The 26,748-nt window shown below is 43.4% G+C and overlaps 1 protein-coding gene across 1 annotated transcript; it reads right to left on the bottom strand.

The window, feature by feature from the left end:
• Positions 1-1,671: 1,671 nt before the first annotated feature.
• On the bottom strand, positions 1,672-24,632 carry thap12 (THAP domain containing 12). Its single transcript, XM_011483817.3, has 11 exons — positions 24,265-24,632; positions 21,800-21,920; positions 14,424-14,525; positions 14,293-14,329; positions 12,384-14,176; positions 12,270-12,297; positions 8,509-10,277; positions 7,392-7,440; positions 5,531-7,305; positions 4,436-4,472; positions 1,672-3,737 (listed from the first exon to the last, which is right to left on the bottom strand). Exons 1-11 carry the CDS (start codon positions 24,357-24,359, stop codon positions 2,206-2,208), a joined length of 7,338 nt encoding a protein of 2,445 aa, XP_011482119.1. The 5' UTR covers positions 24,360-24,632; the 3' UTR covers positions 1,672-2,205.
• Positions 24,633-26,748: the final 2,116 nt, after the last annotated feature.

Below are 26,748 nucleotides of genomic sequence, written 5' to 3' on the forward strand. Positions count from 1 at the left end.
AAAGCAATATATTACTGTAACATATGACTTTTGCTGTAACAGAGATATATATGGCATTACATAGAATATTTGTGTCATGTTTTACACATCACATGTTCAATAACGTGTGTATTATGATAGACGAACCACTAAAGACGTAATTGTTTAAAGCAGCAAAAACATGAAACCTTAAATTTAAATAATGCAGCAAATTTTTTTTTTTCTGTTTGTGGTCAGTGATTTTTTTTTTTTTAAACTCTGCTTCAATAACTGGAGAAATTCCTGTTAGCCCTTGCTGATAGAATTTATTTTCATTTTGCTGTTCCTAAAAAACACCTACAAGTGGTTTTTCACAGTCAAAAGCTTGGCGTCATGCTGTTAGGAGAAGTGATGCAATTTAAACCTTTTTCTGGCTGCATTTGTTTAGTCTTTCAGGGGCGCACAGCCCTCAGATTACACACTGGAGTTCTCTCTTTTCAAAGAAGACGGCGTTTTTTCTTTTAAGTGCAAAACATGTCTGAGATTTTTGGTATTTTACATTATAAAACTATGTTCATTAAGAAAATAAACCCATGTCACCTCATTTAAAAGACTTTGTGGAACATTTGTATGTGTTGTTCTGCTTCTGCAAATTAAAGCTTCCAGTTTTACTAAATAACTATAAGACAATAAAGTCTGAGTGTCTGGGATTACTTAAGACGTGCAAAGGCAAGGAAGCTAATGTTTCGGTGGCAGACAGCCACATATATATATAAAATACAGGGGCAACGTTGCTGTCACTTTATACACTATAAAGTGGCATATATAGTAACAGTACAGTTATAAATATATTTCAACCAAAACCTAATTTTTTTACGACTGCGCATGTGTAAACTGAACGAGAGACAAAAGTCCCATGATCCTCCGGAACAGCGTTACGTATCCATGGCAACTGCCGTTTTTGTTGTCACGGTTTGTTTTACAAACCCTTCAGCTTCCATGTGAGCAAAGGTAACGCCATGAAGAACAGACAAGTGGCGACTTTTAAAGTGATTGTCGACGGGAAGGGCGTTTAAAAGTAGCAGAACTTCAATGGTGACGTCATCGAGTGTGTTTTTTTCCCCCCTCTCTCGAATAAATCAATTCAGCAGACTGATGAAGAGGTTTGTGGCATCTGGACTGCATGGATCTGATTCTTTCCTGTTATCTGAATTTTGTGGACGTTTAAACACCGACAGTTAGGGTCAGAGTGTCATTTAAGAAGTTTAAACAGCAGATCTTTGTCAGCTCACAGGTAAAACAAATTAAAATGTCAACTCTGACCGATTCTATTTAATGGAGACGCTTTCGCTCGAGACAACTAGAAGAGCTCAAAGTGAGACCCGGTTGACAGCGACTCCTCGATGCAAACTGCTGAATTCTTTGTAGATAGACTAAAATATCAGAACAAAATGAGAAGATGCCGAATTCGGATCGTGTAGATCCACTGGATGATTCCTTCTGATCAAATTTAAGATCTGTGGGGAAATGTATAATTTTGCTGTTATTGTAAGGATGCATAATGTATATGTAATTCTCATGGTATTCAGGTAATGTGCTGTTAAATCTGACTTATCAGAACAAACGCTGTTGCATTCTGGGGTCCAGTAAAGCTCCACGGCGCCATCTGCTGTTGTTTCACAGATACTACATGTGAACGACCACCACACAACGTCTTTTTGTATTATTTTAATAATTTTTTTTGACAAATATATATGGAGTTTTACTATTGAGGAAAGATCCTTCTTAAAGAAACAGCAAATTTCTGAAAGGAGACAAAAACAGGAGATTTTCAGGAGACACAAGAACCAACTATTTCTGGTTGTGCCCCCCATGTGAGACGGGCCAATGTCATCATTCTGAATCCCTCCCCCACCATCTAAAAGCAGACAGAACATCATTAGACTCTCCATTAATATGGAACACGAGGTGAAATATTAGTGTCTCATCAAGGCACACAAGCATTGAAAAGCATCAGCGATGAGTTGTTGTTTCTCCATTTGTTGGTTTGTTGGTCCCGTGGGGCAGAACGACTGTACAAACTACAAATTCATAGAAAAGGGGAGCACAGGAAGGGGCTTTGCAGGATAAAATTCATCAGTGTACATGGGAATCCAGTCTTCAGAGATTCCAGGAGAGCCTTTGTCTTTCAGGGAGACGTTGAGCGACTTGCAGAGGCGTGGCTGAAGCTGCCGCTGGGACTTGAATCTACAGAGGATGGAGCTCCGACAGCAGTCTCCTCTGCTGCTGCATGAAGTCCTGCAGGCTGCGCCGGCCCTGTCTGAAGTTGCTCTCCCGCCTGGAAAAAGGAAGGATGACTTGCAGCCTGAGGAGAGTTTCGATGTTGCTGAAACTGCGGATCTGGGACGTCTTGAGCGTGTCGAGCACAGTGGATGGAAGGTAGCCGGACAGAGGGTCCAGCCACTTTTCCTTCCACGTCTTCATCTCAAAGCTAAGAGACACCTGGTCGGGCAGGTCCTCCTTGTACAGGCGGAACACCAGACCGCTGAGGACGCTGGTTTCCACTTTGGACATTGCATAAGGCACAATCTCCAAACATCTCAACGTATCCAACACCTTTTCGGTGAAAAGTTCGCTGATTTCTACCTTCGAGTGGTGAACAACTTTCACGCTCACAGACTCTTTGTAGAAGTCGCTCAGGGGCTCGAGGAGCACGGGATGCAACATGGTCACGTTGAGTTTGGAGGCCAGGGACACGGCCTCCTCAAACCAGCTTTTGTGATGGACGTCGATGTCGCTCTCCAGTTTGCAGAGGGCCGCTTTCACGTCGGGCAAGTTGTTCACAGCAATCAACACGTCCAACGGTTTGCCCTGAAGAGCGGCGCTGAGCTTCTGCGTGGCCCTCAGGACGTTCTTCTGCACCACCGTGGAAAAGATGAACTCAAAGTTGCAGACAGCCTCAAAGAAGGAGGCCGCCTGCTGCTGCTCCGACGTGCTTCCCTCCACCTTCAGCTCATTCAAACACAGCATGACTGCTTCCAAGATCTCCACCATAACTTCATGCATGTCGTGACTTTTCTCCCAGTTCTTCACCAGCTTGTCCCTCAGCTCGTTGCCCCGCCCCTCATCCTGCTGGAACACGTACAGGATCGTGTCTTCCAGTTTGATCTGGCGCTGTGCGTCCTCGGTGAGCCAGTGCAGCAGCCTGGTTATGAGCGCCGCTCCGCCGGCCGCCTGCTCCACAGGAGAAGACTTGGCCAGCCAGCCGTTCAGCGACAGAGCAGAGCTAACCGTTCGGACAATGTGTGGGTACTTCTCGGCGATAGCCGAGCTCACGGCCCTCATTTGGGCTCCTACTTCCCCAACGCTCAGGGAGGCCTGACCCCTGCAGTACTCCATGTTGAGCCCCCACTTCTCAGACAGTGCAATTTCAATGGCCTCACAAAGGACCAGCGAGTCGTCAGTGAAGGGGATGAAAGCCAGAGTTTCCTCACACTGGATGTAATCTTTTTTCAAGTACCTGACGCACAGCGGGACGTACAGCTGCCCGTCTATTTCAACCGCTTGCTCGGTGATGATGGTGAAGAACTGGGAGTCCCAGAGCTCCTTGATGATGTGCTCGCGCTGCTGAGGCTCATAGAAAGACACGGCTGCTCTGGAATCGGGGACGGTCATCAGCATCACCTCTTCATCTGCAGGTTCCTCCTCTCCGTCAGCTGCTCCCTCCCCCACGCCAGACCAGGAATTGGTAGCTTCAGGTAGAATCCGGCCTAAGCTTTCTGGTTTACAAACAGAAAGAAGACACCGTAAAGCCGTGTTCACGCCAAACGCGATTCCCACGTCAGATTCATGCACGCCGCGGCCTCGGTTCAAATTCGCTGCTCGACACAAATGTGTTCCTAACCCTGATGCTCCCGCCGCATGTGGGAGGAGCTGCTGTCATGTACATGCAAGCTTTGACTGTAGATCTCATTACAATGCATAAAGACAAAGAAGATGGAGGCAGATCAAGTATTTTCTAAAAAAGTGTCGGTAATCCCGTCTCCATGTCTGGGTTCATGACATCATTCAGAGACTCTCCAGAAGGCTGAGCTTCACCGTCTACATGCTTCTGAATGACGGCTGCTACTTCTGTCTCTGTGAACCAGTTAGATTAGCCCGAGAATAGAAAAAATAAAATGAGAGGATCTTATTAATGTTGGTAGAACATGTTGACTTTGGACTGTGGCGCTGTTCACGGGCCTCAGCTGAGTCTCTGATTGGTTGATGCACTACAGACTCTCAGATATGTGAAGACAGGTGTTTCCAGTTGGCGTAGAACTCTTGCTGCGCTGCTGCCAGACACCGCACCGGACGCTGAAAACGCCAGTCTGAGCGTGTCTGAACAGGGAGTTACAGTACCCGTGAAACTGGACAGCCCTGTCGCGCGTACGGCGTTCGCTGTGAAAGCAGCTTAAAGCGGCGTGAAGGCACTCACCTGGGTCTAACTTTAGACGCTGGAGAGTTTGCATCACCTGAAAGAGACGAGGCTTTAGTCAGACTGAAACAGTAACACAGCTCATCTCACCATGAAGGACTAAACTACACACTCATATTTAGAAACCTCCTCAAATTGTTTGGGATATTTGTGTTTTTTGCTCAAATGCTGCAAAGCGACACCAACCAATGACCTCTAGACTTGATGCTTTCATCAGAACAATGGTCTGAAATGATCATGAATATTACTTTTCTATTTCCAAGCATTCGCTACACTTATTCCACTCAATAATCTGCAGCCTGAAGCCCTTGAGAAGCATTTTCGGACACAAACCCGCCTGCAGCCCGGGACCAAACAGAATAAGATTCTGCTTTCATGGATGTTCAGTAGACTTTGTAAAATACGTTTTAGTCACATTATCTAGTAATCATGAATTAAGAATTGTTTTTTATTTTCTCACTAATTCATTTATTAATCTTCTAATCCGTTTGTTTCCTGCTGAGGCCTATCCCGGCCACTCGTGGGCGAAGGCAGGGGACAGGGACCAGTCTGTCCCAGGGCCACAATCACACATCCATGCACTCTCACATTCACACCTAGAGACAATTTACAGTGACCAATTCACCTATGAAGCGTGTTTTTGGACGCTCGGAGGAAGCCAGAGTCCCCGGAGGAAACCCACGCATGCACGGAAGAACATGCAAACTCCATACCAGAAAGGTCCCCCCCCATTGGTATTCTGGTTCAGGTCCCCCGGCCTCTGTGAGGCAAGAGCGCTAACCACTGCGCCACCTTACATTCTCCCTTAACATAAATTCACTAATTTACAATTTAAACTCACTTTTATCTGGATCACTTGCCTTATTGTTTAGTAAATGTGTCAATTATTTCACATCATAATTGGTTAAAAGCTTTCGTGCTGTTATAAAAACTTTCAAAGCCTGATTAAGCTACTTCAGACTAATGCACTAAAAAGCCCTACTGTTTAGACTGAAGCAGAAGGGAAACAGAAAGAAAAGCTAACAAAAAAGGCCCACAAAATGTCAATACTTTTTTCAAACCTAAATCCAGGCACCAAAGCACGGTGAGTTTTACCTGCGACAGGTAAGTGCTGCTCTCCGGATCCACCTCGGCGCTCTTTTGGACGACCTCTGGCAGCCTCTGCAGCGCAGTGGAGTGATAGAGGAGCATGAGCTGGTCCGTTCGACTGCCTCTGCACACCGTCCTCTTCAGCAGGTCCCTCAGAGAATTGAGGGTGGTCTTCATTCTGTCACACTCCATGCTGACGCTGGGCAGCACGGCCACCAGTCTGAGCAGCAGGCTCACCGCTGGATGATTCCTGGATTCTGGATGGGCCAGGGTTTCGGCTATAGATGTCGGAGGGGCGACGTCCTGGTACTTCTCTCTCCACACGGCAGCCCAGGTGTTGACTTCAGCCTCCACCTCGCAGAGGTAGAGGGTGAAGGGCCTTTCCCCAGACTCTACCGGCTGAGGATTGCAAGCGGGCAACAAAGACAGGACTGACAGTGCATTCAAGTGGCCGTCTGAGAAGCAATACTTCATCTCCTCGATGAGACTTTGCAGCAGAGGAATGCTCAGGTTCTCTCGGTAGTAAATTTCAGGAGAATCGTAGCTGCTGGCTTCCTCTGAGAAGCAGACTTGTTCAGGAGCCACCTTGGTTGCCAGTTGGAACGCCTGTTCAAACCAAAGCGAGTGCACGCTGCTGATGTTCTTCAGCATTTTGCTGAGACTCTCTATGATGGTGGGGATTTTCTCCACCTCACAGAGGATGTCGGCAGGGTTGCCGCAGCGGAAAACCGTGCTGCAGTTACGAAGCGGAGCGCAGGCGTTCTTCAGAATCACTAGAGTGATAATTAAGTCCATGTTCCTTAAAGCCGTGGAGAGGACCTGAGCGTGCATGGACCTGGCCCCTGTGGCTGTGGAGCTCACAGCATCCAGGCAGCTCAGGATGCCCTCCAACGTGTCGGTGAGAATGTCGAAGAAGTCCTCCCTCTTCTTCCACCTGGAGCAGCAGGTCTCTGGGATTTCCTCCAAAGCTTCCCTGGGGTTGTTCAGCAGACCGTCAACAGCTTGTGCCAACTGTCTCTGCAGGCACGGAGACTCGTCAAAGAACAGCAGCAGGTCCTCCGCGATGTCCAGCATTTTCGCCACCGAGGGGCAAGGCACGCTACCCGCCAGCCACTGGGCCAGCCCACAAGACTCGCTGGGCGTGACGACGCAGAGTGGGTAGCTCTTCAGGAACTCCAAAGACATTTTCTTCAGGGTTTGATAGCCTAAACCTAAATACATAAAAGCCTGGCCTCGACACTGAGACATGGGTAACCCCCAGTCCTCAGTAAGGAGCTTTGCAAGTTTACTTGCTTGCATCTCAACATCAGAGCTTTCGTCAAAAGGTAAGAAACCCATGAGCTCTACTTTAGGAGAAGATTCCCGAACATACCTGACAAAAACAGGCAGGTAAGTCGTATCGACGATTCTGACAGCTTTGTCTGTGATGAGAGAGAAAAACGGGGACTCCTGAATTTCTTCAAGTATGACTTCTCTGATGGCATTCGTCAGGAGGCTCAGCACTTCTTCATCACCAACAGGGGGGGCGCTCTTGCCCTCGCTTCCAAACCAGTGGCACATCTTGAGGTCCTGAAAGTACAGTTCCTGCTCTTCTTCTGAGAGGTCGCTCAGCCCGAGGTTGGTTTTCCCCAAATGTGCAGCCAGCCTGAAGAGCGTTTGCAGGTTTCGACGATTGTCTTCTGTGTGTCCGTTCTGATCTGCAGGTTTCACCTCAACATCTTGAACCCTTTCAGGTGACTGATGGACTTTGTGCTCTTCAACTTCCTTCTCCACACAATCCACTAGACAAAAAGAGGCAGAAAAGAAAACGGGCGCCATTATAGCGACACAAGAGCTGAACGGACAACAGAAAAACATCTCCACATACCTTCCATGCTGTTTTCAATGTTTCTCACCAGACTTTTAGACTCTTTGTCCTGCGAGAAGAACAAGACACATTAGTTCATCTGGTTTAGATTTGGGTTTAAACTCCAATCATCTCTTTGCTCTACAATTAAATCATTCTCAGTGGTCATTAAATAAAGATTAGGCTTTCTGAGCCAAAATCTAAAAAACCTGTGTTGTTTTTTCTAGACAGTTTCTGCAGAGCAGCAGGAGTTCAGTGGAAATTCACCTCTGAGAGGTGGGCAACAAACCCAACCACGCTCTCATTGCTATTTAGTCAGACACTCTCGCGCCAGCTTCCAGCCCCTCACACCCCCAACCTAACATTACCGGTGCAACTAAAATGGCAAGAAACATCAGAGCTATCCAGCCGTACGGTTTAGATCCAGATTCCAGCTCAGACGAGGAAAACAAAGACGTACATGGATCTATTTGACTGCACCATTTGTTCTCTCCTGCTTCGGATTCTCAAGAATTTGAACAAAGAAATACTCAGAAATGCACTTTAATTCTTAATTTTCTTCATATATGTCGTCCATCATCAGCAAAACGCCGTAAGAACATGTTAAAAACAGCTTTTTCAATAGAGTGGGTCTTTAGGAGTGGAAAAAAAGAAGAAAACGAAAAGATGCTGTGAAGCACAGAATACTGAGCTCATCCTGCTTATTTGCTATGTTATTTGAAGAGTCAATTCGTGTCACTCCTGACAGTTCTATGACCTCATAGTTCACCTGACAAAGTGACAAAAGGCTTCAAATGTGACTAATTTTGAAACGGGGGCCTAAACTACCCAGCATGTTTACTACCTTCTGAAAACTGGTTTTCAGAAAAGGGGATTTCAAAATACAGTCTACATTATTGGAGGGAAATAAGAATTAAATATCAGCTTTCAAACATTCTTCTGTATTAAAGGAGAGAGTTGCATTAAAGTGGGAAAAACATCTCTTTTTTCTGTTATGTAAAATTAATGGATTAATGGTTCAATATGGACCAAACATTTGCACACATTTGATTCTGGTTGGGGAAAACAAACCCAACACATTTACAAAAGTGGAAAGATTAAAAACTTTATCGTGACGTTGAGGAGTGAAGGTACGTACCAGACAGATGCCCTCCAAGGCTTGTGGAGTCACCTTCAAGCACTGGGTCACCATGCGGTCCAGGTCTCTGCTGTAGTCTGTGCTTACCTGCAGCATGGCCAAACATGGAGACCTGTCTTTGGGATTTGTGTGTCTTAGGTAGTCCAGGAACCTTTTGTGGCGCATTACAACCCCACAGTCCTCCAGTACAGTACTGGGGAGCACAGACATGATCCTCAGCAGAATGTTGATGTTCCCAAAGTACTGCATCAGCGGCAGACGCAGTGTATGAAATATGGAGCTTGGGATGGTCACAGAGGCCACTTTGGTCTTCCAAGTCACTCTCCAGCAGCACAGCTCCGTGAAGAAGTTGTCTGCGTCTGGAAGGTCACTGCTGTAGAGCGGAGGCTTCGACTTCAAGCTCTCAAACATGTAACTGACTGTGACGGAGCATGGCACCAGCGAGAGGAAGTTGAGAGCTTCTCTGTGATCATCTGAGAAGTAATCCTTCACAGCATTGATGAGGTTGTCTATGAGAGGCACACTCAGGCAGTCTTTGTAGTACCCCACGGGCTTGATCATCCCGTCTCTAGGCAGAGAGTTTTCTGGCACTTCGATCTGTACTCGAAGGCTCTGGGCGATGGCGCAGGCCTCGTCAAACCAGTTCTGATGAAAGACCTTCATGTTCGTTTTCACTCGGTTCAGCGTGGCCACAATGCCGCTGATCTGGGACAGCTGGGATGCCGTGCTGAACTGGTCTTTCTGGAGTCCCGCACTCAGCTCTCTGGTGAAGGAGCAGGCGTTCTTCAGGACCACCATGGCGATAATGAAGTCAAACTCCATGACCTTGCGGAGGAGGGCTCCTGCTTGGTCAGACACGGACAGCGTCCATCTCTGTGGGCTGCTCTTGATCTTCTCAAGACACTCAACCAACGGCTCTAGAATCTGCACAAAAGCTTCGTAGGAATCGTGCTTCTCGTGCCAAACAGAGCAGAAGGCCCCCTGTAACTCCTGAACCTTCTCAAAGCTCTCTCTAAGACCAAACGCAATGACGTGGTCAAGCTGCTTCTCTAAAGGAGCGCTGCCGCCAAAAAACGCCACAACCTCTTCAAACGTGTCCAGTGCTCTCTTAACAGCGGGGGCTGGGATGGATTTTGACCACCATGTGTTGAAAGAGTAACAAGAACAGTGGGTGCTTATAGCCAGAGGGTGCTTCTCCTGAACTTTGCAGGCAAAGGCCTTTAGCTTGTAGGAAATGTCACCAGAGCCGAGATACGCTTGACCTCTGCAGTTACTCAAATCCAGATGCCACTCCACAGTGACGATGTCCATCAGCCGCTGGACCATCGCGTCACAGTCCAGATCTGCTTGAATAAATCCCATCAGCTCCAGACGCATCACATCAAAACTGTCCACAAATCTGAGGAAGAGCGGGAGATAATCGCTGTCCCCGAGTCTCACAACGCGGTCGATTATCAGAGAGAAGAAGGAGGTCCCCACCTCCATGAGGATGCCCTCCCTGACAGCGCTCTCACACACAGCCAGGACTTCTTTCATCTCAGACTTGGTCACATACTCCACTTCTCCATCCTGGCCTGTACCAACATCACTGTGTGGCCTGGTTTGACTGCTGTAAGCAGAGGTCACTGCGGCCTGCAAAGCAGACTTCAGAGCCTCTCGGTCAGTCTCTGCGCATTTCATCTCCACCAGCCTGTCAGCATCCATCTCCAGGTTTATGAGCTGCAGCTCTTCTTCAGTGTCCTTCTCTGCATGGTTCCCATGGACTGCAACTGAAATGAAGGAGGGGACAAATGCTTTTCAGTTCACAAGAGAACAACTATTTTACTCATTTCAGGTACCTATTTTACCAAATTAATGTTGAAAATCTTTTAACTGACAGAAGAGATCACATCACTCCTGTGTTAGTTTCACTTCACTGGCTCCCAGTTGATTCTAGAATCAAGTTCAAAATCCTCATGCCTACCTTTAAGGCCTTACATGGTATGGCCCCATCCTATATTAAAGACCTCATAGTTTCTTACCACTCAAATAGAACAATTCGGTCCCAAAATGCAGGACTGCTTGTGGCTCCTAGAATTAGTAAAAGTACGGTTGGAGGTAGAGCGTTTAGCCACCAAGCCCCTGTTTTATGGAATAAGCTTCCAGCTCATGTAAGAGAGGCCGACTCAGTTTCTACATTCAAAGTTAGACTGAAAACATTCCTCTTTGGAAAGGCTTATTGTCAGACTAGCTAGTATTCAGAGATTATTTAAATGAATGTTAATGTCTTTAAATTAAAATTAATAACAATAACAATTAGTTGTTAGTAGGCTGCTAGTAATTTTGAAGCTGGGGTAACTATGGTGCACTGGGGTTCTGTCCTCTTTTCTCATCTACTTCTACCCTCCTTCTCTCCTCTGTTCTTGATAAGTATTCATCATTTAGTTTTCCATGCCTCTGTTTGGTGCAGTGAGATTCATGTATTGTCCCTCTGTCCCTCTCCCCTCCTGGGGAGTGGGACAGAGGGACTGCTTCCAGAGTGAGGGAGTGCTTCCAGATTGCAGTTGGCTCATTCGTGCTCCTGTTCCTGACCGTGTACCTCGTCTCTGGCTCGCCTCTACTACTGCCCCTACACCTGGCTGTGGATCCTGCCTCTGGCTCGTCTCTGTTCTGTACCTGACCGTGTACCTCGTCTCTGTTCCTGCCCCTACACCTGGCTGTGGATCCTGCCTCTGGCTCGTCTCTGTTCTGTACCTGACCGTGTACCTCGTCTCTGTTCCTGCCCCTACACCTGGCTGTGGATCCTGCCTCTGGCTCGTCTCTGTTCTGTACCTGACCGTGTACCTCGTCTCTGTTCCTGCCCCTACACCTGGCTGTGGATCCTGCCTCTGGCTCGTCTCTGTTCTGTACCTGACCGTGTACCTCGTCTCTGTTCCTGCTCCTACACCTGGCTGTGGATCCTGCCTCTGGCTCGTCTCTGTTCTGTACCTGACCGTGTACCTCGTCTCTGTTCCTGCCCCTACACCTGGCTGTGGATCCTGCCTCTGGCTCGTCTCGCGCCCCCAACTCCGGCTGGACGAAACCCGTATGCTGGACTTTAAATATGTCGTTTTTTCAAATCTACTTTGAATGAAAATGCTATTTATTTTTTTCTCTTTTGAATCAGTCAAATGTATTACAATAAATGTCTCTGTGGAAGTGATCCTGAATGGTAAGATATGAGGAAGATATGAGCACGATGTGAGGAAAACTCACGACGTGCAATATTAGTGATCAATATGGCGATGACAAAATAACTTGTGATAAATGAACAATTAGCAGAATAACTAGAAACATTGTTTCAATTTCATTGCAACAGTTTGATTCAAATAAGCGTCATTATAACTCCAATTACACTCCAATGGCCCTCGTCTACATAGGAGGCAGCATCTAACATTAAAAAAAGGCTCCATCTGATTGGTCAAAAAGGGATTATTTGATTTGTTGAATACTTTAAGCTACCATAAGATTGTCTTAGCCCATTTACCATTTATCTCAATTTTCACCAACATTTGCGTTATGTGCATTCACAGCTTGATAATGCGATGACATTAGGTTTGCGATTTATTGTGCGGGCCTACTGAAAAGCTTATTTTAGCTCACTCTGACAAACTGCCACAGAAAACGATTTCTGTATAATTAAGTAATACTTATCCAAACCCACATGAATTATTTTTTTGTGTTTTTAGGAAGAGGGCTCCTTTAAATGCACAGCTTCAAGAAAATAACTTGATAAATCTTACCTTGTGGAGTTATCTCTGCTGTGTCATCCTGTGAAAATACAGCCACACAACACGTTACCGAGGAACGAAAACACAAAAATCCAAGCGATACGCATCGTTTTAGTGTCTACTTACAACCTGCAGCAGCTGCAAGATCTCTGGATGTTTCTGAACAAACGTCTCCACCATTTTTTCCACATTGAAATGTACATCCTGGTTCACATAAACGAATGCTTTGCTGCACAGCCGTTGGTCCACTGGCGTGGCTTTCAGGAAGACGTGGCACCGCTCCAGGACCATGTGGTACTGGCCGTACACGTCTGCCTCGGCGTTCACACAGGGAACTGTACCTAGCACCTTCAGCAGGCTCTGAACGTTGGGGTAAAAGCCAATATCTGGTATCTTCAGAGTGGCGAACACCGTGGTCGGCAGGATCCTGCGCTTGCTCGCATGTCTCCACTTCACCTCCCAGCAGCCGAGCTCTTCGTAAAACGTGTCGGGCCGAGCAAGATTGTTCAAGTTTGCATCGGCTACTTTATCCCTGCGAATGCTGAAATTATGGTCAGCCATGTAAGACGGAACCAAGGAGAGCCATCGCAGAATCCTCACCATCTCTATGCTGAACACCCTGTTCACCTCAGCAATGAGGTACTGCAGGATGGGCCGGCTAAGAGTCTCTCTGTAAAAGTCCTCCAATGGCATCTCAGCTGCCTCTCCCTGACCCATCTCCGGTTTTGTGATCTCCACTGCCAGCTTCTTTGCTCGACTCATGGCATCTGAGAACCATTTTCTGTTAAGTATTGCAAGATCCTGAAGGTATTTGTTGACCAGCTTCAAGGCGTTGGAAATTGTGTACTGCAACGTGCTGCTGATGCTTATGATCCCCCTGAGACTTGAGTTGAGTATGCTCACGCAGCACAGGGTGTTCTTTAGAACTACAAGTGTGATGATGAAGTTGAAATTCTTCAGAATGGGCTTGAGCTTGGCCATCCGCTCAGCCGTGTCTTCGTCCACCTTTGAGATGACCTCATTGATGCAGTTCAGGATTGGTTCAAGGATTTCTAGCATGGTCTGGAAGGCATCAGTGCTGTACTCCCAGTTCCCGGCGAGGCTGGCTTTGATCCTTTCAACCTCTCCCTTTATATGCCCGTATGTCACCTGGATCTTCCCCTCTAATCGCTTGCTGAGCTCTGGCGTTCTCCTGAGTAACGACGCCACTTCTTCTACCGAATCGGCCACTTTCTGGATGGCAGGCACAGGCATGCAGCGGATTATCCAGATGTTGAATGCATAAGGGTCACTTGGTGACAAAACTACCTGTGGATGCTCTTGTAGGATTTTGCAGGTAAGATCTCGCATCTTTTGACACATGCTCCCTGTGACCACATAGGTGAGGCCCCTGCAGTGCTCCATTCTCAGACCCCACTTGTTTCGCAGCTCAGAGATTAGCATATAAAACAGACTCTCCGCGTCTAAGTCACATGGCAAAAAGCCAATGAGGTGCTTCTGCGGGAAACCAGTCACTGTGACGGACCTGATGAAGACTGGAATCTGTTCCTTTCCCTCGATGTTGGTCGCATCCTGAAGCAGAATGGAGAAGAATCGGGCGAGTCGTAAACTGGTCTGAATCTCCTCGCGCATCAGGTCCTCGCTGAACTGCAAGATCTCCTTCTTGTCAATTTTCTCTAAGCAAACATGATTTTGAACTTGGTGGCCCCTTGCGCCTCCTATTGGCTCATCAGTTTTTGCTCCACTGATGCTAAATCCAGTCATTGCTAGAATTTCCTTGAAGAAAACTTTCAAAACATCTTCCGCCTTTGAGGTGGTTCCAATCCCGTGGCTTTGGGGATCTACTTCTGACGCCAGAGGGGCCCTGTTTTCACCAGACACTTCTATTGTCTCCTCTGCTACTTCTGATGCTGAATTTCCTGACAAGATACAAGACATACAGTATATGTGAGAACTGAAGACACTGCATTCACATCCAATGTCTCTGCATTTTAATACAAATTTTAAACGGCAAAGAATCAAGACGTTTATGCACCCTTTGTTTTCTTCACGGCAGCAGGTTCCTCTTCTGACTAAATGAAGGGAAAACACGGACATTTTACTTGAAGTTGCCTCCATGTTGGATGGACTCAAACAGTTGCATCAAAGATGGCGTAAAAGACTTACAGGCTCTTGAGCTCGTTTCCTGCTGTTTTCTGACTGGTTATTCACAGTGAAGTCAAATATTGTGGGAACAGCATCTTCCTTTAGGACAAAGGTGGAAGCATCCTGAAAAATAGAAAGATGTGTCATGTTAGAAAACATGAGCTATGCTGAAACTATTTTTTACTCATGTAAAGAGAGGACAATCTCACATTAAGACTCTTTGCACAAACCCAGTTGGACATCGCCCACTTATGTTTATTTACATTTATTGGCAGGTTTGGGGGTCTTTAGACACTCTATATGGTTAAGTAGACACACAAAACAGACCTGCCACACAACATTTGACTTCTTTCAGTTGTGTTAACTCTTCTTTTGTTTGCAACATCGTCACATTATGATCATACACGGTGGAATTTCTGCCACAAACATTCGCTTCTGCTCATGTTAAAGATGAAATGAGATCATCTTTGCATGTTTTAGGGTTTGTATACATGAATGAGTATGTGAGTTGGCTGTGTCTGTGTAGATCTGTGTAAATGTGTGTGTGCAGGTCTAATCAGGTGTGCAGGTATTTCAGTGTGTAGATGTGTGTGGTTGTGCACAGAAAGCAGTTCCATATATATTTCAGACTAGGCCTGGGCGAAAAATCGATTGAATTTATTAATTCGAATTTTTTGTTATGGCCAATTTAAAAAATAACTACATCGAGTTTTTGTGTAATGGCGCATTTTTGGATCCCCGGAGCTTCCTTTCACACGACAATATGGCAAGAGACAAACAACAACATCATAGCACACACAAAACAGCAAGCGACAAAAATGGCTACTGGTGAGAGTGGGAAGGAACAAAATCGTCTGTTGTTTGGAACTGGTATGAGTTTGCTGCCACAGACGTGGAGCAAGACACCCCACGCTGCAACATTTGCCTAAAGCACATCGCAGTCAAAGGCAGCAGCACCACAAACCTATTCCAACATCTGAAACGGAGACATCCAGACGAATCTGAAAAATGCCAGTCACCCGAAGGCGAACAAAACCGCAGTGACCAAAAAAACATAGCTAAAAAACCGCTAACTGGAGCCGAATCCTTTGCACAAGGCACAGTGGAGAAGAATTACCGAAGCGGTCGCTTTGCATATAGGCAAAGACATGGTACCCATGGATACCGTGGAGAAGACAGGGTTTATTAAGAGAGTGCATAATCATGCCATGTATCCCTGAATGTTGTTGCATTGTTTGGGCTAGATACAATGAAAGAAGTCACTCTGTATTTTTCCTCAGATTTGAATGTATTGTTAGTTCTTTAGAAAATGGTGCTACTCTCAAGTGAATGTTTGTCTCTTTTTAGTCTAGACTACAAAGTGTGACTTTCATTCCCAGAGTGAGTTCATTTATTTATTATTCATCCCAGAAATGGGGGTTACATTTGTCTTGTGTTTGATTAAAGCAAAATTTGCTTTATGTTGTCTGAAGTTTGTACTTATTGCTTTCCCTAAGGGGGGGTGTCAGGAAATAAATCGGAAATGGAATTAAAAAACATTAAATCGGACATTTTAGTTTTAGGCCATATGGCCCAGCCCTATTTCAGACCAAAAGTCTTAAGCAACTTTTGCTGTCTATTCTGCATTTTACCTTCTTCCTTCTTTCTATGTTCCTTCTTTCTGCCCTTTCATTGTCTCCATTTTTTTCCCAGGGGGCAGCAGATGAGATGTACCCTGGAGGTGCTGGCACCTTCAACCCCTTTCATCAGAGCATCCATCATTGGAAGTTGGACTCTTAGAATTTGTAGCTTGAAGATGACTGCTGTTATTTTGGACCTAAACATTTTATTTTTTATTTTTTTACATTTATTTGCTAAAGGGAAAAAAAGATAAATGAAATCAACAATAGCAAGTAAAAGCATATTTAAATGGTCATTTCAAACTATGAGTTTTGAATGCTGATAAAATGTTTAGATTATATAAGTTAGACCAAACCTACATCCTTGCTTTGCAGTTTGATTGTCTGGACACATTGGATAGGGCAGGAACTTCTGCTTGAAGCCCCCATCCTGAGTAAGTAGAGCTGAGCGACATGGCCAAAAAATACAAATGGCAGATTTTTTTAATCCAAATTTCATTTTTGATTTTAATCATTTTTTTCTCCCTGCTTTTAATTTAACAAAAATTACAAGTGGTGGGTTATATTTAATAAAAACTATTTTATTTTAACATCTCTTTTGGAAATTGTCTCAAAAACAAAGTTTTACTAAATACCAGCTGTAAAAATGTTTGCAGATCAATGCAGATGTTTGGGAGCTACCGCTAGCTTGAGCATCTCCTAAAGAGAAATACCAGAACGCACTCGGCGGAGCATTTTTGGCGGCAAACGCCTTGAAACGGATTTTGCTGCGATTGGTTTGATGCTCCAAGTTTGAATCACAACCCCAGAGCCCAAATTTTCTTTTTTTAATTAAAAAAAATAAACAACCAAATGATTCCATTATTTAAAAAAAAAATTATAGATGTTATTTTAAAAATTATATTACTTTAAATACATACAGAGGAAGTCAAAACATCATGAAAACATCAAATAAAAACAGTTTTTTGTAACCCTTGTGCTATCCTAGGCACTTTAACGTTGGGAGTTGGGTCATCTAGATCAGTGTTTTTCAACCTTTTTTGAGCCACGGCACACTAGTGTGCCGTGGGAGATGGTCAAGTGTGCCTTGGGAAATTGCCCTCATTAACTGATCTAAAAACATTTCCCATCTCCAGGATTTCAGTTCTTTGTTCATCCCAACAGGCCCCGATAAAACACTAAGAAATTGGGAATATGAAAGATCATAAAATACTTTTTTCTTTGTGTTTATTTGATTCTATTAAATACATTTTGATAAGGATGACGATACCGCGATTTAGCCGCAGCTTTAGCTATGTTAGGAAATGTTCCGCCCCTTTAACTGTCTCAACCAATCATTCTTGGGATCTTAATCACATGTCATCAGTCTGACCAATCAGAAGTGGTTAAAGTCTTCACTTCCTTGTTCTGAATTCTGCTGAAAAAGTCTCTCAGTTCTAAGAAAAATACCAGCTAAAGCTCGTCTTTAGCGGTGTAGCTTTCCACAGAATCCGGTGTCGAACCGTGGAAAAAGTGAACAAAACAATGAAGCTCAGAGACGGTTGTCTTTCTGGGTTCGGCGGATTATTGAACTACATCTCCCATGATGCATTTGGTTATTAAAGTGACAGTGTGAGCGTCTGGGTGCACGACTATCTCCTCTTAACGTCGTGAAACCACAACGACCACAAATCAAACAGTTTTTAAATCTTTTAACTTAACTTTTATTACATCTTTAAAAAACAGCTGCCACAATTTTTTCTGCCACAATTATCACAAAAATGCATGTGAGATCATGAAGGGACTGTGGATCAATACAGACCGAGTTTCTCCTTTTTTCTTTTTTTTTGAATGCCGGTGTGCCGCGGGATTTTTGTCGAGGTTGAAGTGTGCCGTGGCTCAAAAAAGGTTGAAAAACACTGATCTAGACCAGTGTTTTTCAACCTTTTTTGAGCCACGGCACACTTTAACCTCGACAAAAATCCCGCGGCAAACCACCATCCAAAAAAAAAAAAAAAAAAAAAGCAGAAATTCATGGTCTTTATTGATCGACAGCCACCCCCCCGCAATCTCACGTGGATTTTTGTGATAATTGTGGCAGGAAGCAGGAAGTTGCGGCTGTTTTTTTCTAAGAGATGAAATAAAAGTTAAATTTGAAAAATTTAGAAACTGTTTGTTTTGTGGTTTTAAGACTTTTCACAAGGACGACTCATTGTGTACTGTCCCTTTAAGCCAATGCATCATGGGAGATGTAGTGTGAAAACTGCCGAAAAAGGGCAGAAAGACACGCGTCTCTGAGCTTCATTGTTTTGTTCACTTGTTCCACGGTCTGATACCGGATTCTGTGGAAAGCTACACCGCTAAAGACGAGCTTTAGCTGCTATTTTTGTTATAACTGAGCGACTTTACGAGCAGAATTGGGACAAGGAAGTGAAGACTTTAAGCACTTCTGATTGGTCAGACTGATGACGTGTGATTATGCCTTCAATAATGATTGGCGGAGACAGTTAAAGGGGCGGGACTTTTCCTTACACAGTTATAGCTGCAGCTAAATCGCGGCACCGTCATTCTTATCAAAATGTTTTTAATAGCAGGGCTCCAGACTAACTTTTTTCACTAGGAGCACAGTGGCCCCTAACTGAAAATTTTAGGGGCACAACCAGAAAATTTAGGGGCGCATACCGTAAATCAACATGCTAACCAAATCTACTAATTTCCACTGTATTACTATTGAATACTTTAATAATAGATGCAGAAATTACAATGTGCTGTTTCAAATTCAGTGTCACATTTTATTCTTCACTTTTGAAAATGCAACAAGGTAAACTGACAGCACCATCGCTGTCATGACAGTACAAATAGTAAAGAAAATAGATGGAAATGTATCTTTGTGACACCAAATAGGTGCAGCCAAGATGCACAATAAGCGTATTTGAGATCACCCAGGTGGACTCAACGCTGCGCAGATCACCTGGTGTGTGACATATATTTTTTGTTTTTGCTCCAACATCAACTGTCAATCATCACAAAAATATCGCGAGAAAGGGGTGGGAGCAAGGGGCAAACCTACCTAGACACAGCTGGAAACTGAACTGACTGAAAGCTGCCCTACAGACTACAAAACAATGCATTATGGGACATGTCCTGATGGTTTTTGTAGTTGAGTGATTAATTAAAATAATTTAAAATACCAATTCATTAAAAAAGGGTAGATGCATTACAAAACATTAAAATAATCGTAAAATAAATATATAATAACACAGATCACACTAAGAGGGAGAGGAATATTAAAACTAAATTGAATGTTAAGGACAACTCCAACTTCCTGTTGTCCTTCAGTCTCGCTGCAGATTCGCCTTCATCTCACAGCCCCCCACCCCGGCCTGGTCTCCCCGACGATCCAGGCGAGGTGCCGGTTCATCTCAAACACGTCTATCTTTGCATTTTCCCCACGTATTTTCAGTGTGTCTAAAACTAAATCTTGTCACTCGCACATATTTAAAGTTCAAGCCCCTGTCACGCATGTAGGTGTGGGACATTTATTCTCCTCAGCTGACCCGACTCCCGCGGGAGCGGTGTGCTGCCGTAACAACAGCCGTGCACGAGAACCATTTTATGCGCCGCCGTAACCGTAACCAAAACCTAAACCTTCCTCCGGTTCTGTGAGACCCAGAGAAAAGTTCAGCACGGACTGCATGTATTTAGAAAATTACGATCGAATAGATAGGTTCTAGAAAGGAAAGTAAGGAACTCCTTCATGTGGTCCGGGGAGGGAGGGGGCTGTCAGGTGTCCTGCTTTCAAGCCCCGTCCTTGTCCCGCCCCCAAGAGTCATTTACCCCACTGTGATTGGTTGGTCATCTCCGTGCACGACAATGAAAAAGTGTCATTCATTAAAACTGGCGGGCTGCAGTAACATTAAATTTTCATATTAAGGCGGGGGCCGCAAAATATCATCTTGGGGGCCGCAAATAGCCCGCGGGCCGCGAGTTTGAGACCCCTGCTGTGCACTAGCCGCAGGCCGGAAGAATGAATCAATAGTTCACTTACTCATAGCTCAGACGCACATATCAGGTTGTGACTATATTTGTCTCCGTTTCCTTCCCACAGATGTTTACGCGCGCGCGAATATCTCTAGGCCCCGCCCCTCCACATATTTTAGCCACTTACAGTGACTTATTCTTCTCACACGCAGTGGCCGCCTCACAGACGGGCATCACGCGAGAGTGTGTGCTCGCGTTTCATGAGCATGTGCGCGAGTGTGTGTGTCTGCCTGCATGCGTGTGCGCTTGCGTCACAGATTATTTCATTCATCATTGACGTGCCCCCTCCACATTTAATGTATAAAAAAATACGTAGGGTGGGGGAGGCAAATTAACTGGTCGCACATGTGCGACTGGATGTAAAATTCAGTCGCACACTCTCAAATTTTGGTCGCAAAATGCGAGCAATTGGTCGCAGTCTGGAGCCCTGAATAGAATTAAATAAACACAAAGAAAAAGCAATTTTAAGATCTTTTATATTCCTAACTACTCAGTGTTTTATCAGGGCCTGTGTGGATGAACAAAGAGCTGATTTCCAGGAGATGGAAAATGTTTTTAGATCAGTGAATGAGGGCAATTTCCCACGGCGCACTTGACCATCTCCCACGGCACACTAGTGTGCCGCGGCACACTGGTTGAAAAAAAACACTGATCTAGACCCAATAGACAGTGCGCTGAACCTTTTTTCTTCAATGATTTGTGAACCACACTGGTGTCCATGGATTACATGAAATCTTTCCACCTTTATCCACCTTTGTCATGGTAGGGAGAACACGTCAATATAAGGGTGGGGTCATCTAAGATAGCACAAGGGTTAATGAACTCCTGTTTGGATTTCTAATCAGTCTTTGCTCTCTGCTTTTGCTGTTTTCACGCCGTCTATGAAATCCCAAATGAGTTGTTTGTGTTTTCCTGCTGAAAAACGTCCCCATGAGAAGAGGGGTTTCAGTCAGTCACCTGTGGTCTGAACCAACAGGAAAGTCAAAATATAACCTGCTGAGAAAAGATTTACTGATTTACTGAAGAGGAGCAGATTGACAGGAAAAGCCCTGTCAATATGTATAATACTAATAAAGTTTTATACAAAGTGTTTTCTATTTTAAATATAGAATACAGTTTTTATAAATGTTTTATGAATTAATTTTGTTGCGTTTATCTGCCAGGTCCTCTCCGTGATCTACTTTAAAGTAGTCATGCTACTTGTTAGCATGATAGCATCGTAGCATCAGTGTGTAACGACACCCCTGTCTCCAAATCACACCTTTTGTAAAACCTCCTGTTGCTGCTGTGAGTCCAAACGCTTTATCTGCCAGTTCTTTCTGTATCCTGGTAAAACTGTCAGGTTTTGTTGCTTCATCAGTTTAAACTGAAGCTGCACGGAGGTGATTAGCAGAAGTTACAGGTGTCCTGGTTGCAGACAAGATTCCGTTTTATTCAAACTTTTTCGTGTGAATTAACGCTTCAGTGTGCAACATTTAAAACGGGTCATCGTTTTACTCATTTCAAAAAGTATATAAGCAAGAGTAAAACTGTTACACCGCAGTTTAGCTTCTGTGTTTACATACCTTTACAACGCGATCAACGTGAATCAGGGTATTCTGTTGCAGAGAAAGGCGGCTTTGCGCTTGTACACGTCAATGTTTTAACGCTTAAGCCATCATGTATTTCTGCACTCTTCTACCGCAGGAACAGCAACCAGCACAAAGGAAAGTGACCGTTTCTCCAGATAAGTAAAGGAGCAGCAGGTTGGACTCTTACCTGCTGGGAGATCATGGAGGACTCAAAGTGTTTGGAACAAAGTCTGTAGAGTTTATGCAGAGTTTCTGGGGGCTGAGAAGCCAGGTCTGTTCGCTGACAGTTGTTGGTCCACTGTTTGCAGCTGGAAATACAGAGGGAGGGGGGGCACAATCACACTTGAGACATGATGAATGAGTTCAAGTCACGGCGTTCAGCCACAAAAACATCTTTGATAATGTCAACCACACACTTCAGGGGGGGCCCAACAACATCAGTACATTCCCTGTTTTAGAAGATAGTTACAAAAAAACTTAAATAAAGAAAAGGTAATTTACTGTGTTTTCAAAGAGAAACCACTGAGGCTGAATGAGGATGAATCTCACAGCCAAAACACAGAGTCTATTCCATTTGATTCACTTTGATTCCACTTCTTTCCAGTTTTCTAATCTTGATTGAAAAAGATTTTAGTTTTCTAATAAAAAAACACTCATCAGCTAACTAGTAATAGTTAGGGTTACAATTATCAACAAAGGTTGAAGTATCATGAATAGAAATCTCTCTTTGGATTTGGTAAATGATCTGCACTTGGACTGGTAAAATAGAAATACATCTAATTAGAAGTTAGGAACTGAATGACAATAAAAATGTCAAAAAGCAGTTACAAAAAGCATCATAGTGGTGGAATTCGATGCATTCGCTTCATACCATTAACTAAAGCCTTTTGGAAAAAAAACCTTTATTAAATGTGTCATCAACGGTATGGATGAGTAAAACTATGTTGATTTAAGATTTGAAGTAATTATAATGGCATCATTTACATTTGTATATGGTAACGTATCTTGTACTTTTTATTTTTCCAATCCAGTCAAGACTCACCAGCCTACGTTTGGTTTATGTTTGGGTGTGTTTCTTTTGTTTGTTTTCATTAGCAATCTTTTTTTTTTGGTTGCTTGAAATAAATGAATTACAAAAAGAATCCCATTCCAAATTTCTTACAATAAAATAAACTAACATATGTTTTTGGATAAGAATCAATCAATAAATAGGAATCTGCTCACCCTAAAATAATTAATCGATGTTTGGATTTAAAATCCCACTATGATCATCTTTTTATCCATTCTAAAAGTATTCCCAGTGGTATTTTATTTATGCTGATGCTATTTTTTAGCCAAAATTATAAAAATTGTGTCATTATCTAGGGCATAGTTTCCATAGAGCAGCAGGAGTTCATTAGAAATTCACCTCTGAGTTGTGGGCGGGACTATTGGAGCAGAACAAGTCTGCTTTAACTTCCCGTCATCCGTCTTTTTATACTCTCACTAGCTTAAAGATCCCCACACCCCCAACCTCACATTATAGCAACAAGAAAAATGGTGAGCAGGGCTATCCATCCGTACACGGATCTATTTGTCTGCAGGTGGAGGCATCAGAATGGAGCAGAGCAGGGAGACTGTGGATGCATGCCGATACGTAACAACTATGAGCTTTTTCAAACTGCACTTTTTCATCTGCTCCTGAACGATTTAAATAAAGAAAATGATAAGCAATGTCATTTTGAATCTTAAATTTCTGTACCCATATCCTCTAGCATCAGAAAAATGCCACAAAAACGAATTAAAAACACCTTTGTCTTTCATGAATTGATTGATATTGGAATATTATTCATTTCAAGCAATCAAAAGTGTATTGATTTGTAGGTTAGGATAAAATGCAATAAAATTAAAGATGTTGGCACAGACTGAACAGACCAGTGAAATGCCACCTCAAAAATATTTAGTTCGAATAACATTTTCCTAAAGAAAAACCACTGAAAAGCGTAAGTTAGTAGTGTACTCCATGAGTAATTCGCTTTAGATGAAAGCATCTTCTGAATTCGTGTAGTTATAAGTGCCAATCATGAATAAGCGAATGTTCAGAATGAAGCTAAAACTAAAGTGAGCAGTAAATAAAAGCGCAGCGCCTCTTTTCTGTTGAGGACACGGGGAAAGACCTGCAGGCGAGCACGCTCATCGCTACTGTACTGATGGCTAACATCTACTGAAAACGCTCTCAGGACACAAACAACACCAATACACAACTCAACAATCAACAAGTCTTCTCACGGCTCCCGCTTGAGTTTATCTAATCACCTAAATAGTATCTTTGATGTATTGAGGTCAGGTTAGCAAACACGGGGACCGGGCCGACTTCAAACGGCTAATAATAATACATCGCTAAACATGTTTTTAAAGTGGTTTGTCTCTCTTTATAAAGGCTTCATCCGTGTCTAAGCGATTCAATGCGACTAAATGGGTTAAACGCGTTTAAAGTGTTGCGTTTCGCGTGTACTTTTCTTTCATAACCATCAAGACTGCGCCATTTGCACACAGTTAACGCTAGTAGTAGTTAGCGCGGTGCTAAGCTAGTGCTAACACTTACACATCTCGCGCTGTTTGGGATCAGCGGCCTGGTTTTCCCCTCAAAGCGACATAAATCCTAAATCTTACCGTTCCGGGTCCAACGGAAAGCTGAAAAGCTGCGAGTCTTTTCCCGACTCCCGCTGCTGGTAGTCACAGTTCGAGGCGGCGCAGCACTCATTCATTTTGGACAGGAGCTAGTTAGCAAGTCCGCTAGCTAAGCTGGGGGCCGCGAGCTGCCGAGGCTAACCGTGGCCAAACTCCTTTACAAAAGCATACCTTATACACATATGCAACCTACAAAGTTCACTTTTAGTATCGCCTTTGATTGGTCGTTCTTTGGATAACGAAGAAGAAATTTATTCCATCCTTTTACAAACTAAAGTTGGAAGCTGAGCTAGCAGTCGCCAAAAAACGTGTTTTCCCCTAACCAGGAACTGCCTCGATGCTATTCAGAATTCGCACCAGCAGGGGGCAGTATGGCGCCGTCGCGCTTCTCTAATGTCCGTGTAAGCGGCTCTAGAACGAAGGAATTTTCAATAACTAAAAAAAAGACACGTAGTTGTCATTTCGACGGATTATTAGGGCCACCACAAAATAAATAAATAAATAAATGAATGAATGAATAAATAAATAAATACCATAGAAGAAATAAAATGTTACATTTGACAAAACGTTGAAACAATCGAGCATTACTGTTTAAGTATGTCGCTGAATCTGCTGCACTTGGCTTATTTTTTCTTGATTGATTTTGATGTTTAGGATTGTTGCTATAGCCTGGAATGTTCTGAAGCTCAAATTAAGAAGAAAAAAAGCATTCTTGTTTTTGTAAATGTACAGCTTTATTTATTAGGAAAATACAACTTTATTTTGGAAATAACATGACTTTTTTCCTTAAAATTATGAATTTTTAAATCATGAGTTTATGATTTTACAACTTTATTCTAATTTTTATTCATTTCATTTTATTATATGGTGGCCCCTTTTTATTGAACCTTTCAAGATATTCCAGGATATTCCAGGATTTTCCAAGATTTTTGCTCCATTGAAATACATTGAGAATCCTCGAAAACCTATTTTTCTTTCAACCATTATAACTTCAACAGACTAGCTAGAGACACCGTTCAAATGTTAAAATGATCGAAGGGCTTTGGACTATAAAATACGTTTAGAAATCATTATGGGATGTCGAAACAACCTACTGTTTGGTGGCCATTTTATGACAAAATCTGAAGCAAATATTGCAATAAACTTCATCCATGGCTGGAACTAAACACATTGAAATTCACTGGATCTGGACATATAAGGAATGTGGGCGTGGTTAGCAAACAAACTTCGTTGCTATGGACGTCCAAAGGTTTACTTTTTCTGATTCATCTGAAACTGACGTCGATTTGTTCGTCAACCCCAGGCGACCCAAACATAAAATGGTTGCTATGGAGATAAAATCAACAGAAAAGCCACCATTTAAAAAAAAGTGGATTTTTCTATTAACTTAGAACATGTAGCTTTTACCAATATGATACTCTCAAACAATGTGGGTTTTTTTTGAGTCAGTTGATGATGTTGATTCTAATGCTAGCACTTTTAGCCATTTTAGCAACATCTTCAAATTTTCAACAGTTCAGTGATTTTTTCAATAATTTTAGCTTTCATGCTTAACTCCTTCTACAAGTTTTGACCTATTTTAACCATTCTACTATTACAATGTTCAACTTTTTCAGCTTATTCCTGCTATGACTTTTGGTCCTTGAACTTTTCAAGATATTCCAGGATTATCCAGGATTTTTGCTCAATTAAAATACATTGCGCTAAATTTTTTTTTTTTTACAGTTTTTCACCTACTTTAACCATTCTACTATTAAATCGTTCAGCTCATTCCTTTCCCCTAACATATTCGTTCTTTCAAATCTTCAAATTTTCAACAGTTCAGCCATTTCTTCAACAAGCTTTCATGCTTAACTTCTTGTACAATTTTGACCTATTTTAACCATTCTACTATTACAACGTTAAACTTTTTCAGTTTATTCCTGGTTTGACTTTTGGTCCTTTAACTTTTCAAGATATTCCAGGATTTTCCGGGACAGTTCAGCCATTTCTTCAGCAAATTCAGCTTTCATTCAGCAGTGCAGCATTCAACCCTGGATTTTCTTCTGGAAATGCAGCTCCTTCCAGTTCATCTTTGTCATGTGCATTATTGATACTCAAGGATTCTTATTTCTCTCTGATAAAAGTTAGGCGCGAGACTTCCCAAGATGGCCGCAAACTAGAGAGACGTGCGCGAGCCAGCTCCGATATTTTTTTGCCAAAATCCTGTTCAAATTATCCAATTTGGGGAAAGTGTGCACGGGAAGCTAATTTTAATTGAATGAAAATGCCAACTCATGCCAAGATGGCCAAGGAAAAGGGGAAAACAGCTACACAGTCGAAGTTGTCTGACTTCGGAAGATCTCCAGAGCCAAAAACCAGCAAAGAAACAGCTGGTCCGGGGGAGGAAGATGCTAATACTAAAGAAGCTAGCTCTGTGCCCCATACCGGAGCGGCCAGTGAACTTAAACTTGTTAAGGAGGAAAT

Source organism: Oryzias latipes, chromosome 14 (genome assembly GCF_002234675.1).
Source record: "Oryzias latipes chromosome 14, ASM223467v1".
Taxonomy (NCBI): Eukaryota; Metazoa; Chordata; class Actinopteri; order Beloniformes; family Adrianichthyidae; genus Oryzias; species Oryzias latipes.

What these genes read in the sequence shown, in the direction of transcription:
- thap12 (XM_011483817.3), bottom strand. Translation starts at nt 24,359, where the DNA reads ATGAATGAGTGCTGCGCCGCCTCGAACTGTGACTACCAGCAGCGGGAG. An exon ending in CCTCCATGATCTCCCAGCAG is followed by an intron (nt 14,526 to 21,799) that starts GTAAGAGTCCAA and finishes TCTATTTTTCAG; the next exon opens with GATGCTTCCACCTTTGTCCT. An exon ending in TCTTGCAGCTGCTGCAGGTT is followed by an intron (nt 12,298 to 12,383) that starts GTAAGTAGACAC and finishes GTATTTTCACAG; the next exon opens with GATGACACAGCAGAGATAAC.